Here is a 19,461-nt window from a genome sequence, read left to right as displayed (position 1 = left end):
GGCTAGTAAAAAGCAGAGTTAAGGTTTGTAAATCAAAATCCAGCACTGTGAGATCCATCGTAGAGGTGATCAATCAACCAACAAGTATTTTTTTTAGCACCTTCTATGTTCTGGGAATTGTCTTAGACTGTGGGGATATAGACAGAAAAAAAAACTTTTAACATTTTAACTAGTGAGAAGTTTACATTCTATTGGGGGATATAACATGTACATATAGAAGTATATCCAGAATAAATACGAGATGATTAAGACCAAAAGAGAGGGAACTAGCAGTTGGAAGGATGATGAAAGGAAAATTATGTAGAAGACAATTTTTGAGCTGAGTCTTGAAGGAGGAGAGTATTTCTTTGAGGCAGAGGGGATCCTGCAGAGGGAGTACATTCTAGGCTTGGGGGATGGCCAGTGCAAAGGCATAGAAGTGGGAGATGGATTGACATATGAGGAACAGAGAGAAGTTCAGCGTGGCTAGGCTGTAATGTGTGAGTTTAGGATGAAGTTTGGAAAGGATGCAAGCTGGAAATATAGCTTGAAGGTCTTTAAAAGTTGCAAAAAGAGAGTTTATATTTTATCTTAGTGGTCACAGGGAATTGCTGGAGTTTATTGAATAAGGGAATGATGAGATTGGAATAATCTAAGGAAAAGCTCTTTAGCAGCTCTGTGGCAGATGCATTGTCATGGAGGGAGTCTTAAAGTAGCAAGAACAATCAGAAGATTGCTGAAATACTCCAAGTAAGAGGGGGAAATGGATTCGAGTGGAGCTTACAGACCATCAAGTACAGCTTTCTCATTTATAAAGTGATTTGCAAACCTTAAAGTGCTATCTATATAAATATTATTGTTGTTGTTGCGTAGGAGGAAACTGAGTCCTAGTGAGGTTGGAGTGGAATGGAGTGGAGTGGAGTGAGTCTTTAAGCAGGATAATTAGTTAGTAGACCATTCCACTATTCTAGTTGATGAAGGCCTGAAAGTGGTTGCTGTATGAATAAAAAGGAATTAGATGTGAGAGAATTTTCAGTTGCATAAACTGTAGTATTTAGTAATCAATTAGATGCAGGGAATGAGAGAGAATGAGTTGATGAAAATATGGAGAGGATGAACTGTGGAGACTAGGAGAATGGTGGTTTTCCCAACATAAAGAGAAACGTCAGTAAAGGTAAGGGCTTTGGGGAAACAATAACGATTTGTATTCGACATGTTGAATTTAAGATGTCTCTAAGATGTACAGTTTGAAATGCCTAATCCATATGAATGATGTAGAACTGAGACCCAGGAGAGATCCAGGCTGGATATATGCTGTGAATTAGTTGTATAGAGATGATAATTAAACCCATCGGAGTTGATGAAGTCATGGAGAGAGAATATGTAAATACAGAAGAGAAGAGGGACCAGGACAGAGCCTTGAGATGCCTCCACCGTTAGATGGTATGACATAGCTGATGAAATTATTGAATGATAGAGTATGATGGCTAATTTATTACTAAATGTTGTTCTTTCTACTTATTATCTTTTGATGTGGGAGGCTGAAATTGTTTTAGGAAACATTATTAGTAATAATAGTAATTTTTAGTAATAATAGAAATTTTTTGTTGTTATTGTTTTGGTCTGGACCATTTCCTTGGAGTAGGGGACTTCCTGGTGAGGAAACTCCCTAGACCAATGTAGTTTAGCAGCTGTACTGTAACTAGTAGTCTTAGAGAATTGCCTTAGCCATTGAGAGGTTAAGTTATCTGCCCAGAGTCTAACAGTCAGTGTGTGTCATAGACAATAATTATTCATATATCTATGGAGTTTTAAGGACAAAGGACTCTCCTCAAAATAACTCCACAGAATAAATTGGACCAGTATTTCATTTGACAGATGAGGAAAATGAGGCTTAGTGAAGATTAAGTGAACACTCCCATGGTACCATAACTAATAGGTATCAATATCTGAACCTCTTGCTCCCTGTCTCTCCCCATTTGTGGTGGTCTTTCAGGATCTAGAATAAAGTCAAAGAGAATTGATTTATCCAAATATTTTATCAAACCTACCTTGAACAAGCAGCTCAGCTATGGGGAACAAGCCTGTTCCACCAACACAGCTCAATTCTAACTTTTCCTAGGATTCAGTGAGACACAGCTTCTGTCCTCCCATCTTCCATGATAGCCTCAGATGTTTCTCTTCTCTCTCTCTCTCTCTCTCTCTCTCTCTTTCTCTCTCTCTTATCCCTCCCCAAATGTTACATCACACCCTGATGTACCACAACATTTGTCATTTACATATTATATTATTTGATCTACTTTACCATAGTTTTGTACATGACTAGTTCGAGCTCTAGGTGGGTGGGGGATGGGGGTGGTATGGGAGTGCTCTGTTGTCTGACAGGAATCCTGTGCTTCTGTTTTCATTGGTGACTTAGTCATCATAGGATGGGACCTCAGAGGTCATCTAGTCTAACTCACGCATCTTACAGATAAGAAAACAGGTAAAGTAATCTGCTCAAAGTCATTTAGGTAATAAGGGACAGTGGGATTCAAACCCTGGTCCTCTCACTGAAGAGCCAGTATTTTTTCCACTGTACCCATCCATCTCCGTTACAGAACCCAGACTCCTATCTCTAAGTTCAGTGTTCTTTCCCTATTCAATAGATTCCAGGTCACTTTTGCTGCCATTATCTGGGAGCTTTCCAGCTCTGGAGGTGCTGAATTTCTCAACCTGACTCATTCCCCATGGATTCACTTGAAATCTCCAGTGCTTCTTGACAGAAATGTGGAAAGAAGAGGAGGACCTTAAATTAGAAAAAGATGAGATTGATCCCATGAGTAATACATGCAAAATCAGACTCATCATTTTATACAGCTCTGACATCTCCCTGTACTATACTGCACAAGCTTATATAACTTTCCAGGTTGTTTTGGGGACCAAATGAGATAATATTTGAAATGTGCTTAGTATAGTGCTGGCATATAGTAATAAATACTTATTAGCAGATGGTCCTTCTTTGATAGGAAACTTACTACTTTTGAAAGAAAAAAGGCAAGGCTGCTGAAAAAATAAGGTAGAGTCTTTTGGGAGAAATGATCTCGTTTACATAGAATATTGATGAACAGTGTTTGAAGACCATCCACTAAGGGTCTTACCTGATGACCAGAGCCATCTTAAGCTAATAATTACATTAGTAGGATTAAGTAAGAGTTAAAAAATTTTTTCACAAGAAATAAAACCATAAAATATATCAATAAATTTTTTCTTTTTGCTGACTTGAAAGAAAATCCTCTGGTACATTTTAAGGGTCATTCTTTGTATTGTGTCCTGACAACCAAATAAGAGAGATCATGGCTCCAAGAGGTGAAAGGAAGGCTGGCCAGCCCTGTCAGATCACATCGCCAAGCTGTCTGAGAGCACGGACACAGACTACCCAGACACTGTCTGATTGCCTCCCCATGTCTGCCGAAGGGGCCTCTGAGGAACTCTTGATTCCATTTCATCAGTAGGTACCGAAATAAATCTTCTCTTATATTTACAGGGCCTTATCAAAAAAGTTTCCTCTTATTAGGTTGTACTGTGTGCCAGTGTGGTGGTGGGGAGGGGTGAGGGAGGAGGAGTAATGATAAGGAATATCTTACTGTTTAGTTTTTACAGTTCATATACCTTGCTAAACACGTGAGCTTGAACATAGTAAGTGCCTAATACATGCTTGCTGGATTGAGTGACTATTTTATTTAATTTTTACAACAGCCCCCTAAAGAACATATGGCAGGTTTCATTATCCCTATTGGAAAGATGAGGAAATTGAGGTTCAGTTAGTGAGAGGTAAATGAGAAAGGACCTTACAACAGAGAATGCCAGAGCTGGGAAGAAATTTAGCATATAATATATCAGATCAGAGAGGGAATTCAAAAGATGCCAGCTTTGCCATTTACTGTGTGACCTTGGACAAGTTACTGAACCTCTATGGGTATCAGTTTCCTCATCTATAAAATGGTGAAAATGAAAGGAGGAGGCTTGGACTAGATAACTTCTAAAGTCACTTCCTCCTTTAAATCTATCATTTTGTGATTGTTCTTAAGATCTATACCAAATGGGGACTTGTGTAAAACATGAGTGTACTGCATCCTCACCTCCATCCCTCAGTATCCCCATTCTCCAAGTCTCAGTTCAGGTGCCATCTTCTACATGAAGGCTTTCCTTATCCCTTCCCTCCTCAGATTCTATTGCTCTCCTTTCCAAAATCACCTTTAATCTATCTTCTATATACCTATATATGTACATATTGTCCTCCACCACTCTCCACTAGACTGTTAGTTCCTTGAAGGACTTGGACTGTTTTGTTTTTGTTGGTGGTGCCTCGAATACAACTGGCACTTAATAAAAGTTATTTTTTTTTATTGATTCCAGTTTCTAGCAGCCTGAAAGGATGAAAGTTGATAGGATTCTGCTGTTTAGGAAACCACTTAGAGAGTCAAAGGCATGAGCAAGGTCATTTGGGGTCACCCCTTTGGTGTGTATGTGTATTTTCTAAAGGTTTCTCTCTTTTTTCTCCCCAAGGTGGTCTCTTAAGGTACAGTCTGATCCTGTAGATGTCTTCATTGGTGAATCCAAGATCTGCAGCCAAATAGGTAAATAAAACTTGTTTTCCTTTCTCTGCCCAGTCTGATGAATTTCAGTTGAACTGAGAGACTTAATTTGGACCGAATGTGTCTGGAACAGCTGCCAAGTGCACATGAATCATCTAGGACTGATAAGATGATGCAATGTCCCAATGATGCTGGGTCAGACCCAGCAGAGCTATTATGACTTTTTGTTGGGATTGTAATTTCTTAACCAAAAAAACCCCAACAGCCTTATATTCCTTCAAAGGAAGATAATATAATAGCATCAGTTATGATCTTGGCAAGTCTTTTTCTGGGCCTTAATTTCTCCTTCTGTAAAACAGAGGGGTGGGACCAGATGATTGTTGCTAAGGGAGTCTTCCACTTCTGATATCGTGACCCTGAAATTTATGAATCATCATCCGTTCAATGTGTCTTTGAAGCTTATGTCTTTTAAGTCTTATAGAGCTGTGTCTTAAATGTCGAATAGACATTTCTTTCAGAACAGCTAAGTGAGGGGAGTACTGTACTATCCATGTGTATAGTACCCACATTTTGCAGAAGAAGAAATTGAGGCCTAAAAGGTTCATTAGTTGTCTCAAGACAACACATTTTCAGGATTTGAACCCAGGTCCTTTGACTCCAAGTTCAGGGCTCTCTCCACTTTGCCATGATACTTCAGTGAGTTGACTTGCTCATGCTAACATAGCTAGACAGAGGTCACTCTAATTGCTCCAGTGGTCTTTCCACTATACCACACCTCTTTATGTCCTCCAATTTTAAAATCACCTCCTGAAATTCCACTTCCTAAAAAGTGGAACGCAAAAAGCAGTATAATGGACAGATTAATTTATATTTCTATACAAATATATTATGATTATAATTTTTTCATCATTCTTGACTTCTATACTGAGGATGCAATTATTGTTTTACATTAAACTTCCTTATAATAAGGCCTGTCCAAAAATAGAACAAGTGACTTGCCTTGTTGGGTAACAAGTTTCTTGTCCCTGGAGATGGTGAAACACTTGATCGTCACTTGTTGAAGGAGATGACCTCTGGGATCCTGTTGGGCGCCAGGAGTTTATGATTTTATGTTTGATGACTAAATTGGAATTTAGGACATGTGTATTCCAGTGCCAGCTCTGACACAGACTTGCTGAGGAATCTTAGGCAAGTCTTCCTTATCCACGTAAGGAGGTGACAATCCCTACCTTAGATTTTGTTGTTGTTTACTATTTGTTTTTTCAAAGAGAATTGCTCCCATCAAAGCATGAGGGAAAGATAAAAAGTGTCTCTAAAACAGAAGGTGAAAATGGGAGAACCCTGCTGCTCTCTTACCAAACTACATTTTCTACAAGTTAATCAAATAATGCAACCACAGAACTTATGTAGATTCACTTCTGTATTCCACATTTTAATAAGAACCTTGACAAACTAGAACATAAAACTGAAATTAAGTACCTACTGTGTGCAAGTCTGGTGCTAGGAACTGAGGATGGTCCAAAGTTTAAGTAAAACATTGACCCTGACCTCAAAGAGCATATAGTCAGAAAAGGGGATAAGACACTGGAGCAGTAATATACAATATTACCTGTGTATTAGAAAGATATAAAACAAAGTGCTTTATGAAAGTGGAGACAGCAAATTGCTTACAACTGCTGAGGTTGGGGAAGATCTTCTGGAAGAGTTGGCTTTTGAGTTGGGCTTTTAGCATAGACAGCTAGAAGCATAGCCAAGGTCTGATCCTAGGTACTGTGATTTCAAATAGATGGCTCATTCTACTATACCATTCTATGTCCCATGGTAGTGAGCTCCATGTCACTGGAAGTCTCCAAGTAAAATCTAGATGTCCATTCACTTCTTGAGGATACTATTGTGGACAGGATTCTTACTTTAACTAAGTATTAAAATCATTGCTCCAAAATTCCTTCCTGCCCTGAGGCTCTGCTACATTTCCATGCTTTCCCCCTCCATCTTCTTGCCCTGAAACAATGCACATATCTTGAAAGCATTCTCATTAGTAGGAACAGGGTTCTCTGCTGTCTCACTATATATCCAAGAGGAGGAAAACATTTACTACAGGGAGGGGATTTTCTGGCTTGTCAAAAGCCTCTGTTCTATTGTCTTAAGGCATTGATTTAGAAGATGGTTCTTTTTCTACAGTTACAGGTACCTGCTGTGCCATAACGGATCACTGTAGCCAAGTACCAGAGGAGATGAATTTTGAGGATGGGGATCAGATCGAGATCCTAGGCATCCTTGTTCCCTGTCTGGGGTGGTTTCTGGGGAGGCATTTGGTGACCACTCAGGTTGGCTTTGTGAAGACCAGTCACATCCAAACACATACCCAAGCTTCCAGGTAAGTAGAGAAGTATACATCCTTCTTCAGGCTGTTGCCATATCCCTTGTCCAGTGATGGACAATAGTTTGCTACTACCCAGGCTTATGGTGTTGTTTAGACTGAAATGTCAACTGAGAGATGGTCTGGCCATAGATTACAGAGATTAATTTGGAATCGTAAGTTTTAGAGCTAAAAGGGAGTAGAGATTATCTGTGATAGTCAGCATGGTATGGTACTCCCCAGCTCCCCCCAAAAAGCTACACCTGTAGCCAGAAATTCAAGTTCAAATGTCACCTGTGATACCTATTGGCTATATGAATTGACCCCTTTATGCCTCAGTCTCTTCATTTATATTATGGAGAGAATAACACCTGTTTATTTAACTCATAAGTTTGTTGTGAGGATTGAATAAAATAATGCAGATAAAGTGCTTTGCAAACCTTAGGGCACTCTGGAAAAGAGAGGTGCTCTCATAATTGCTATTATTATTATTTATTATTACTTAGTTCAGTACCTGATTTTGCAGAAAAGGAAACTCGGAAGAGATCAAGAATAGTTAAGTGACCTGTCCAAAGGCATGGCTAATAAGTGGCAGAACTTGCTCCCAATCTCAGGTTTTTTGTCCCCAGTTCAAGTGATCCATCCTGTACTCATATCTCTTTACAGCTGAGGCCACCTATCCACATATACAATTATTTATGGACTATTCAGCTGTGTTTTAATTTCTTTGATTACTCAGACATACAGGTCATGGAATCGTCATTGCTCAAATCCTTGGCCAGCTCACAGTTTGGCTCTCCATTCAGAATTTCCCCTGGGATCCCAAGATCCCAGACTTACACACTGGGAAGCTACCCAAAAGCATGAGACCCCAGGGGAGCAGTGCTCTGTTTTCATAAGACCTCACTGAGCACTCATTCTCTCTATTTTGAAAGAAGTTCTATATATGCAGTGCAATGGACCATATAGAACAAACTCCAATCAAGAGATGCGGGCTCTCTTTAAAAAAAAAAAATCTGGCCTCAGTGGAAAAGAGGTTTGTGCCCTTATCAGGGGTACCATCAACAGATTCTGCTTTCCTGCCCCCAAATCTTAGCTGCTTTGCCTTTTGGATTATGGTAATGTGGGACATGTTTTCATTGAAGTAAGAGTGTCAGATTTTCCTCTGACTTGTAAGTGGCTTAACCTTAGTTCCAAAGTTAAAAGTCTTAAATTTTATTTTAAATTTAGGGCCTTCAGCCCCTAAAGAAAGGAGATTTTGTTTTGTGGAAGTAAAATTTCAAGAAAACTGAGACATGTTAGTTACTTGGAATTAAATTAATACAGCGTGTGTCCTAACTTGTAGGTTAGCAAATGTGATCTTTCTGGATGAGGAGGAAAGGTCATTTTTCATCAACAAAAAGAATTTTTCAGAAGATGATGTGATCCAGTTATTAAAGAAAACAGCCACTTCTACTGTTTGCACAGCATATAGCATGGGTAAGCATATCATCTGTGTGGTGTCCTTCCTATAGCACATCCCCAGGAAAGTTCTAGGGTATAGGACTATATAGTTATCAACACTTTCATAAACGGGTCCCATATGACTTAGCTTAGTAATGAATGGAGGACATATCATATGTTCACAACCCAACTCTACTCCCCAGACAAAAGCTCTGAGACCTCATTGGATCTCTCTCAACAACGTTATGAGGCAAACAGACCAGGACTTGTTATTCTCATCATCCCTGTTTGTCAGACAAGGCAACCAAGAAATTAAAGTCATAAAGGGATTTAGCTAGTAAGTGGTACTTGAACCCAGGTCTCCTTACTCAATTTTTCCCCCATTCAGTTTTATCTGATTCCATTTCTAATTCTCTTTCCACAGCACCTCAGCTGCTAACTTATTTCCTTTTTTTTCCCCACACCTATTCAGACACATTAGAAGAAATGGAATTTCAGAAATCCCAAGAACAAGGTATGACCTTTGAAATGACACTACTAAGTGTGTTCATTAGACCAAGGGGATGTAGATTTTCACTCAAGGAAAAGGAGCTGTTGTGTATGAGTCTACATTTAGGTCCTGATTAATATGAGAAACGGTCCTCAGAAGCGGTCACATATATTTGAATTTACACTATTCTAAGTTCCAGTTTATGTAAAATATGGTCATTGGTTCTAGCACAATGGAAACAGGCAGTGCGAATTTAAAGAATGCCACCTCTTCAGAGAGAATTCATCTGAAATAATTGAGAGCTAGCTGTATACATAGAGCATAATTGGTGCTTAGCACATAATGAACAATGCATGCTTTCAATCAGTCACTCAGATATAGAACTCATCAATCAATCAATAAACATTCCTCAAGTTGTTACTATGTGTCAGTCACTCTGCTAAACACCGGGAGTACAAAAGCAGACAAAAGACAGTCCTTACCTTCAAAGAGTTTATAATCTAGTGGAGACAACATGCAAACCAACATATCCAAAGCAAGCAGTATACAATATAAAGAGGAAATAATTAACAGAAGGTAGTAGGGTTAAGAGGGTTCGGAAAGATTTTCATTAAGAGATGAGGTTTTAGTTAGGACTTAAAGGTCTATTGTCAGAGTGGAGGAGGGCATGGGAGACAGCCAGAGAACCTGCCTGGAGCCAAGAATCATAGAATTTCTAGCCAGAATATACCTTCAAGGATCTTCCAGTCCAGCAAATAGAGTGACATTTTAAATATGAGGAAAAGGAATCTTAGAAAAGTGGCATGCCATATGCAGGGTCACATAAGTATTCATATAACTGGGATATGAGAGAGGGATATGGTTTGTTCTGTTTTACCTTCAGAGTGCAGAATGTGAAGCAATGAGTGGAAATTACAAGGAGAAAGGTTTCACCTCTGCAGAAGAAAAAAGTCCTCACCAATAAGACCTGTCTGACCATAGGCAACTGGAGAGATAGTAAGCTCATCCTCACTAGAAGGGTTCAAACAACCCTTCAAGTAAAAGAGAACTCTTGCATCAAGGATGGAAAATGGATGGGCACAGTTTGGACTAGCTGACCTAAAGGTTTCTTCCACTTCTGAGGTTGTGGTGACATTCTTCTGATTTGAAAAAACTTGGGACACTAACAGTCCCTCCTTAGAAATGGGTCAAACTCTTGTCCTGTCCCAAGGATGGTAGTGGAAAATTCTCACTTCAGGCTAAGCTATGATTATTATCCTGTGGTATGTAAATTGGTGATTAGCACTCTCCAAATTCAACGTGTTTGAAAAAAAAAAAGTTCAATTTGTCTTGACAATGGGTTGAACCCTGAAAAGAAACAGAATCAAGGTAAATGCAAGATTCTTTTCCTTACCACGGAGGAATCTGAGTTTGGCTCTAAAGAAAAGTTTAAATCATAGGATTTAAATCTTGAAGGGGTCCATCTAACCCCATCTGGTTTAGACGCTCTCCCTCCTCTGCTTAGAGTTCAGACTCCATGTTGTTGAGGAAATGAGAAAATGGGATGATATGTCTTTAAGGTGTAAAGTTCTGCATGTTGCAAAATGCCTTTTGGCAAGAGAGGAAATAGAGACTTCCTTGGATATATCAAAATGCCTAGAGGAAAACATGCAAAGCACAAAACTTGGCAGCTGTTTCCTGGCTGTCAGAGGTGGCCACATCTTGATGAGTTAATCTAATAAAGAAAAGCAGTTTAAAACTTGGCTGCACAACAGTATTTTGTACTTTTATCCCAAATCTATAGAGATCACTGAAGAGACAGCTTGTTTTGAATAATTTTTTCCCCTTTGTGGAACTAAGACAAATCTGTTTCTAGTCTTTATTCTTTCCCTCCAAACACTTCCTCTTTTGATGTCCTCTTACTTGATTGATATTGGGGGAGGGAGTGCATTTATTAAGTACCAACTGTTTACAAAACACTTTAAGACAAAAGGCTAGGTAAGATAGGGCTGCTGAAGCTCAGTGTCCAGTATCTGGGTAAGTTCCAAATACAGATCACTATTCTCTACCTGTATTACATTTTGAGTACTTTGTCAAGGTGCTCTTCAAGTGTTATGTGAGGTATAATAGAAGAAACTGATAATCACTTGAGAGAATTGGGAAACATTTCATGGAGGAGTTGACTTTTAAAGGAAATGGAAGAACTCAAAAAGCAAAGATGAAAAGGGAACATTCCAGGCATAGAGGACATCTCAAGTAGAGGCAAGGAACCAAGAGGGCATGAGAGGTGACTAGGCAGTAGCCAGTTTGATGAAAGATAAAGAGGCACCAGGCTGTGCCACCCCTAATGCCCAGCAGATTTAGCATTTTACCTAGTAGGGAATAGGGAGACATGGGAGATTTTTTTCTACAAGAAATGTGCATTAAAATGTGGAATACTAGTTCACTACTGTGTATGGCTTGGGCCAAAAGCTGCCTTTCCATCAGGCACTAAACTTGTACCACTTTCCAGCCTGTCCCTAGCTTAGCAAAGCAGATTTATTGTTCTTCTCTTATTAAATCTGTGGGGCATCTCTTCTCAAAATGAGACCATTTTAAACAGACAAGACGTACCTTCTAGCACCTTCAGTTTTTGTTGTGGATAGACTGCTGTATCTAGAGTTGGAAAGAAGTGAGTTTGAATCCTGCCTCAGACACTTATCAGCTCTGTGACCCAATGTAAGTTGATTAATCTCTCTGAGCCTCAGTTTGCTCACCTGTAACAATAGCTAGCATTTATCTAACCCTTTAAGGTTTGCAAATGCTTTACATATGTTATCCCTTTTGATCCAACAACCCTGGGAGATAGATGCTATTATTACACTCAATTTCCAGATGAGGAAACTGAGACACAGAGAGGTTGAGAGGCTTGCCGAGGGTCACACAGCTAGTAAGTGTTTAAGGTGGGATTCAAACTTAGGTCTTTCCAACTCCAACTTCCACACCCTCTCCATTATACCACTTAGCTTTCGTAGAGATAATAACATTTCCCTTCCAAGCTTGTTGTGAGAATCTAATGACAAAATATTTGCAAGCCTTAAAATGTCATATAAATGTGAAATGTTTTCCACACTGTAATTCTCTTCCCCCTTTCAGAAGTGTCTCAGCCTCCACTCGGTTCTGAACCAAGTCCAGTGACTGACAAGGTGAGAGTCGTCTTAGAGAGGTGCAAGACCCTCCAGCTCTGCCCTCAAGAGCCAGAGAGCCAGGGAGGGGATGAAGATCAGTCACCAGCTCCAGAAAACCTGCCCAAGCCTGAGGAACCTCATTTTGGTCTTGAGATGGAAGAAAATGACAACGGCCCAGAAAGATTTCTCCTCTTGCTACAGTTCCTAAATGAGGATGAATACAAGTCATCCTACAGGAGCCTGTATGACTCCTCTTTTCCTTGTCTGAACACCATGTTTGATGGGTATACCGAGGAGGAAGAACTTGTCTGTTACTTTGGGCAGGCGAGGGTAGCTGCCAAGAAAGCTAATCTTCCCATGGCCCTGACAAGACTGTGCTTTCTCCTCGGGAGGCTATGCCTTAAAAAACTCAAGCTCTCCCAGGCTCGGGTTTATTTTGAAGAAGCCTTGGGAGCCTTGAGGGGTAGCTTCAGTGACCTTTTCCTTGTGGTTGCTATTTACACCAATCTCACTGCCATTTATTTGAAACAGAAAAACAGAGAGAAATGCACACATGTGTTTGGCAAGGTAGCAGCTCTGCTCTTGGGAATTCCCAGCTATATCTGCAGCACAGAGACGGAGGCCAGTCTCCTCAAGTTTGCTTTGAAGATGGTCATCTTGAGCCAGCAAAGTCATCAGGCAGAAGCCAGGATTTGTTTCCTGCTGGCCAAGCATTATATTAACCTCAAGCAGTCAGAAGAAGCTTTGCCCTTCCTGGAGAGGCTGCTGCTTTTGAATGGTGAACTGGGTTTATGGGATAGCTCATGGTCTACAGATTGTTACCTTCATCTTGGGGAGATCTACAGCAGAAAATGTCTGCCTCACCTTACACTGAGCTGTATCAAAGTTGCCTCTTTCCAGAGCTCACGAACCTTCATGAGCTCCTTGGAGAGTGTCCACTTGGTTGTTCAGAATACCCCCAAGCTTTATGGCCTGAGGAAAGTGGACCATGTGCTTCCATCCCAAATTGCACACTACCTCAAGCAAGCGCTGTCCTCCGCCGTGACTTCCCAGGAGCAAAAGCTCTGCGGTTCCATTTATCGTAGCCTTTCAGAACTTTATAGCTACCACAGGAAATACGAAGAGGCCATTGAGTATGGGTGGAAAGCTGTGGAAGCAGATGACTCGACCAGCATTGGCCAGGTCGTTAACAACTTAGTTTCTTTTGCTTGGTTACACATTCTTCACAGACAAAATCCAGTAGCATTGGGGATCTTAGAGTCCATTGTAGAGTCCTCCAGAAGTAACCCCCAGCAATTAGGGATTATTTATAACATGGCCGCCATTGCCCTGAAAAGAATGAACAGTACGAAGAGGGCAGCTGAGACTTACTACAAAGCACTCCATGTTTCCAAAGAGCTTGGCGCAGTTCAGAACCAGGCAATTGTCCTGGCGAACTTTGGGGCTCTCTGTCTCCACTTTAATGCCAGTGGTCTGGCTGAACACTATTTCATTGAAGCAGTAAAACTCTTCTCTCAACTTCCAAGTTCTGTGTGTGGCCGAGAATTCGTCCAAGTTCTCCTCTGGCTGGGGCAGCATTATACCAACAGAGCCCAACAGGAGAAAGGAAAGTGCTATTATGAGTGGGCATTCCTGGTGGCCATGGAAATGAGTCATTTTGAAAGTAAGTGTTAGTTCCATCTCCCCCTGGGCACCCGCTTGGAGTCAGAATATATTTGTCTTTTTTTTAGTTCATGGCAGTTATTTTTGACTGGTAGACAATTGCCTGTAGTGCTGAATGGTTTACATGTAAGTATTGAGGGAAGATGGAAGAGGGCACAGGATTTAGAGTCAAAAGACCTGAGTTCAAATCCTACTTCTACAGTCAGGTACTGCTTAAATTACCTTGGGCAAATAACTTACATGAACCTCTGTCTTCTCATCTGTAAAATGAATAAGTTAGACTGGATAGTCTCTGGGGTTCTTCCAGCTCTAACATGACATTTCTAAAATAGGCCAGAACAAAACAAAGCAAAAATAAACAATCAAAGGAAATACTTTGGTTCTATCCTGTTTTGGACCTGCCTGAAGTTTTACCACAATTGGCTTTCCCTTCCTCTTCCCTTCCCTCCTCCCTTGTTTTCTCTTCTCTCCTCTCCCTTTCCTTTCCCTTTCCTTGCCTTTCCTCTTACTTTTCCTTTTTTCCTTCCCTTCCCTTTCCCTTTGCTTTTCCTTCCCCATCCCTTCCCCTTTCCTTGTCTTTCCCCTTTTCTTCCTTTTCCCTTCCTCTTTCCTTCCTTTCCATTTCCTTTTTCTTCCCTTCCTTTCCTATTCCTTCCCTTTCCTATCATTTCCTTTCTTTTCTTACCTTTTCCTTTTCTTTTCCACTTTTCCTTTCTTTTCTTTTGCTATCCTTTCATTTTCTATCTTTTTCTTCTTTTTTTTTTGACATAGTTGAGTGATGACATTCTAATAATGGAGTGGAAAGGCATCACCACCATAACTGTGATTCGTGGGGTACAGGTAGAGGTCACAATTGTGAAAGAGTGAACAGTCTTTTGTCCCAGCATGCTGAGATTGAAAGGTCAGTGACAACACTGGAAGACCTGCAGTATCCAAGAAACCTCATGCTTCCTTGTCCCACCTTTTGCCCCCTCACTAGCCACAGTAGGTCTCTCCTTTTGAATTGCCTCAAGTACAAAACTTCAGTGCTTATAGGTCTGGGTACAAAACCATAGAAGGCCAAAGCTGGGAGGGACCTTAGAACATGACATCACTGGAGTTTAAAGCAGATCTTAGGAGATAATCAGGCAACTCTGGGAGCTTCCAGAAGAATTTATTCCAGGGCTCCAAGACTTCCTTGGACCCATTTTCCAAACCCACCTCAAACTCATGAAACATGCTTATTTCCCTTATGAAACTTTTCATGAATGTTGATGCTAAATGTCATACCTCAAAGGAATCATGGTGCCACTATTTGCCCAGTTGGCTTCATGTTTCTGAACCTCAGTTTCTCCATCTCTCAGATGGGCATAGTGATACTTTTATCTTCACAAGGCTGCTAGGAGGAAAAGTATTTTTAAATGGAAAATTCAATTCAACTATCACTGTAAAGTGACAAAGAAATATGCCCTGTCATTGTTATGTGCTGTGGTGCTTTTTCCCTCACACCACACTGTCTGTTCCAAGCCAGTTTTATTTCTGGTTCTAACTCCTGAACTGTAATCAAACCCTGTGGTTACAGAAGGGCTGTGTCATGCTTTGCACCTCACTCTTTCCTTATTTCCTCCTTTATTATTGACTTTCCCAGGCCAGCTCCAAGCCATTCAGTCACTGTGTCATTTCTACAGTACCATCATGCCAAATGAGGCCCAGTGTGTCATCTACAATGAATATCAACTCTCCTTGGCCAGGAGGATGTCAGATAAAGTTCTAGAAGGGCAGCTACTGGAAACCATCAGTCAACTATATCTTTCTTTAGGCACGGAAAGGTGAGAAGCATTAAATAGGTTGAATGGTTTGGGAGCTCACTGGGTATGGCTGGATGGTTTTGCATATGGTTACATGGAAAACGAATTGTTGATCCCCAGGATGTTAGCACTGGAAGAGACCACAAAATATTGAATGTTGGACCTAAATTTGGGCAGTTAGGTGGTCCAGTGGATAGAATGTTGGACCTGAAGTCAAGAGGAACTGAATTTGAATCTGGCCTCAGGTACTTCCTCACTACATGATCCTGGGCAAGTCATTTAACCCTGTTTGCCTCAGTTTTCTCACTTGTAAAATGAGCTAGAGAAGGAAATGACAAACTACTCCAGTATCTTTGCCAAGAAAACCCCAAATGGGGTCGTGAAGAGTCAAATATGACTGAAAAATAACTGAAAAGAGCTAAAAGAGTGTTTAGAGATTATCTGGTCCAACTCCCTAATTTTTCAGAAAGATGTGAGGCCTCTAGGAAGAAATTGAGTTGCCTAACACTGAAAGTCGGAGGCAGAGCCAAGACTTTGAACTCACGTCTCCTAACTCCTACTTCTGTGGAGTTTTGCTCTTAAGGTCAGGCTTAGTTACCTTGATATCTTTTCACTGGACTTATAAGTATACCATCATATCTTGTACCATTTCAGTTGTGCTGTTTTAAAATTAAAAAAAAAATGCTGAACTTAAACATCAAATAAAGTATTCTACATACATAATAGAACAGAAAAGGAGAATTATACATAAAACTGCAGATACATATTACATATAGCATCATTGAAATGAAGTAACTTGATGGTGAAATAGATAGAGTTTTGGGTTTAGAGTTAGGAAGACCAGAGTTCAAATCAGTCCTAAGACTAGCTTCTTGACCCTGGGCAAGTCATTTAACCTCTCTTTGTCTCAGTTTCTTCATCTATAAAATGGGGATAATAAAAGAAACTACTTCCAAAGAATGTTGTGAGGATCCATTGAGATAATGTATAAAATACTTTGTAAACCTTGAAGCTACAAATCTGTGTAAATCTAGAGGGTATTTAGCATAGGTCCATATTTCCTAAGATGAAGGTGTCCATTTAGAGTTTCCTTCTGAGAGACAAGAGCACTGGCATCTCCACTTGGGTGCCTCCATCTTAGATGATCTGGGCATTTGCCAAACATCTGCTACATACATGCTAGTTATTATTACCCAAGATCACACAGGTTAGGAAGTGACAGTGCCTAACTTTAGACCCATATCCTCAGATGTTCCTTTTCACTCTACTAGACTGGTCATCTCTGATGCAAGATGATGAAAATAAAGAACTTTGCGACTATAATGTTCTCTCTCAATGTGAACTCTGTTTGTTTCTTTAAAGCCATTTTTTCCCCTATTCTTCCAAATTAAAGTCTTTCCCCACAACAGATGAATCATGAGCCCTAACGTGGGAGACCACCCAACAAAGGGATTCCGGCTGTGACTCCTCACAATGTACTTAGTGGAAAGAAACTTTACATGAGAATTTAATTCCTGGCAGCATGGGATAGTGCGTGAGAAAGAAATAATGCAGAATGCAAAAACAAGAAATTATTCATTTTCTTGAAGACTTATCAAGAAAAAGTTCACAATATATCTGAGAAATAGCCTTTGGCAAAGGTAGTCTATGCTAGCAGGAACACTGGGTTTGTAGTGAGGAAATTTGGGTCCAAATCCCAGCTTTATCACTCATTTGCTGTATATTTGGCTATTTAATTGTTTTCCATTCATGTCTGACTCTTCATGACCCTTTTGTGGGAGCTTTTCTTGGCAAAGATACTGGAGGGGTTTGCTATTTCCTTCTCCTGCTTATTTTATAGGTAAGGAAACCAGGATTAAGTGGTTTGCCCAGGGTCACACAGTTAATAAGTGTGTCTGAGACTGGATTTGAACTCATGAAGGTGAGTCTTCCTGACTCCAGGCCCTGCGCTCTATCCATTGCACCACCTAGTTGCCTTTTGATATGTGACCTTGGTCAAGTCACTTCCCATTCTCTGTGTGACTCTGTTTATATCTATATAAAATGAGGAATTGGACTAAATGATCTCCAAATTCCTTTCTCTAAAACTCTATTCTAAATTTTAATTCTAATTCTATTTCTAAATTCTTAATTCTAATTCTAAATATTTCTAAAATTTAATTTTATGACTTGGATCTCTAGCATAATTTTTATTTTTTCAGAGCTTACAAGTCAGCCCTTGAATATACTAAGAGAAGTCTTGGAATATTTATAGACCTTCAGAAGAAAGAAAAAGAGGCCTATGCTTGGCTCCAGGCAGGAAAGATCTATTACATTCTGAGACAGACTGAATTAGTAGATCTATACATTCAGGTGGGTTCAGTTTATGAGTGATTGCTAAAGTTAAATTTAAGTGTGCCATGTTGGCGGGGTAAGCAAATTGACACTAATACTACTGATAGCATTTATGTAGCTCTTTAAGCAAAGTGCTTTACAAATATCTCATTTGATTTTTACAACAACCCTGTAAGGCAGTTACTCTTATTATCACCATTTGCAGATGAGGATACTGAGGCTCAGAGAGGTTAAATGACTTGCTAACAGTCACACAGCTAATAAGTATCTGAGGGTAGATTTGAACTCAGGTCTTCCTGACTCCCTGTCCAGCACTCTATCCACAGTGACACCTCACTGCCTGCATTGTGCTGGAGGGGAAAACATACAACATTATCTTATTAAAGATTAGCTCAAGGGCTTGCTTGCACTTTTTTTCTCTGTTACCACACCCTACTACATTATAAGCTTCTAAAGGGCAGGTGGCCCTCTACTCATTTTTGTCTCCCCAGTGCCTAGGTCGGAGGAGTGAGCAGTAATGGGAATTTGGAGTCAGAGGATGTAGCTTCGAATCTTAGCTCTGCTGCTTGCCACCTGTGTGACTTGGTATCAGTCACTTCATTTCCCCAGGTCTTGATTTCCTATAGTTCCTGGTATATAATGAATACTTAAGAAGTGTCTGTTGACTAACTGTCTAGGAAAACAAAAACATTGGACAAGATGGTCTCACAAAAGCCTTCCCAGCTCTAAACTGTATAAACAGAGGGCTGGGCAGAAAATGGTGCTCTGTAAATTTTTGTCAAACTAAATTCATTTGGGATATAGTAGTGTAATAAGATACCATTTTTTAAAATCACCATTTTTGTGTCTTTAAGTCCGTATTTTTGCACAAAAGCCTACCCTTCTATCAAGGTTCAATGTAGGGCCCACCTTCCCCAGGGAGCCTATACCCAAACCCCAAAGTAGGTCAGAACAGATTTGCTAAATGCAACTCCAGCTCCCACATACCAATGCGTTCCTCTACTGTGGAAATGGTTTGAAACAAATAATATTACAGAAGAGAATCTCTTGAATTGAAAGACACCTCAGAGTTTACCAAATCTAGGACCTACCCAGATCCCTAGTGTCATGGAAAATATTGCTTCAAGAAGGGAACAAGACATCTCCCTGCCACAGCCCATCTCATTGCTGAAAAGTACTTCCCATTATCAACTTGAAATCTCTTTCCCTCTAACTTCTATGTATTCCTCTTCTTTCCTCTCTAAGGGGTCAGGCAGGACTTCTAATCCTTCTTTCATACAGCAACTCTTTAAAAATTAAAGACAATGATCATGATCCTACCCCTTGCCTCCATCTCCCCAAACAAGTCTTTTCATCTCCAGCATAAAGATTCATTTTCTCTGTTGACCCTTAAAGGATATGGCTTCCAGTTCTCTTTTCATCTTCTAGATACTTTCCAGATTATTATACCCCAAACTGAATCCAGTGCTCTCGATGTGGTCTGATGAAGGCAGTGGATAATATGACCAAAATTGCCCTTTTCCTCAGTTTGACGCTTTGCCGTCACACTGGGTTTATGGTTCTTTCTTTGTGGGCCTCTTTGTACTTAAGTATACATAGTATTATAGTTCTGTAATCAAGAGACCTGAGTTTGAATCTCAGCTTTGCTACTCACTTTGTGACTTTGGGCATGTCATTTAAGCCT

The 19,461-nt window shown here is 40.1% G+C and overlaps 1 protein-coding gene across 11 annotated transcripts in view; it reads left to right on the top strand.

The window, feature by feature from the left end:
• SH3TC1 (SH3 domain and tetratricopeptide repeats 1) overlaps window positions 1–19,461 on the top strand; it is a 104,078-nt gene that overhangs the window by 72,073 nt on the left and 12,544 nt on the right. For 8 of the 11 annotated variants that reach the window (XM_072620143.1, XM_072620142.1, XM_072620139.1 and 5 more), the window contains 8 exons: window positions 3,271–3,469; window positions 4,528–4,598; window positions 6,738–6,933; window positions 8,261–8,394; window positions 8,831–8,872; window positions 11,963–13,657; window positions 15,284–15,464; window positions 17,645–17,795. In XM_072620143.1, the coding sequence (XP_072476244.1) occupies window positions 3,271–3,469; window positions 4,528–4,598; window positions 6,738–6,933; window positions 8,261–8,394; window positions 8,831–8,872; window positions 11,963–13,657; window positions 15,284–15,464; window positions 17,645–17,795 (2,669 nt within the window). Of the gene's footprint in view, window positions 1–3,247; window positions 3,470–4,527; window positions 4,599–6,737; window positions 6,934–8,260; window positions 8,395–8,830; window positions 8,873–11,962; window positions 13,658–15,283; window positions 15,465–17,644; window positions 17,796–19,461 lie in introns of all 11 variants that reach the window. The other 3 variants (XM_072620148.1, XM_072620147.1, XM_072620146.1) reach the window with 3 other exon arrangements.

This window comes from Notamacropus eugenii, chromosome 6 (genome assembly GCF_028372415.1).
Source record: "Notamacropus eugenii isolate mMacEug1 chromosome 6, mMacEug1.pri_v2, whole genome shotgun sequence".
In the NCBI taxonomy this organism is placed as follows: Eukaryota; Metazoa; Chordata; class Mammalia; order Diprotodontia; family Macropodidae; genus Notamacropus; species Notamacropus eugenii.
Note: the sequence above shows the minus strand (reverse complement) of the source record. Positions and strands in the feature narration are given on the sequence as shown.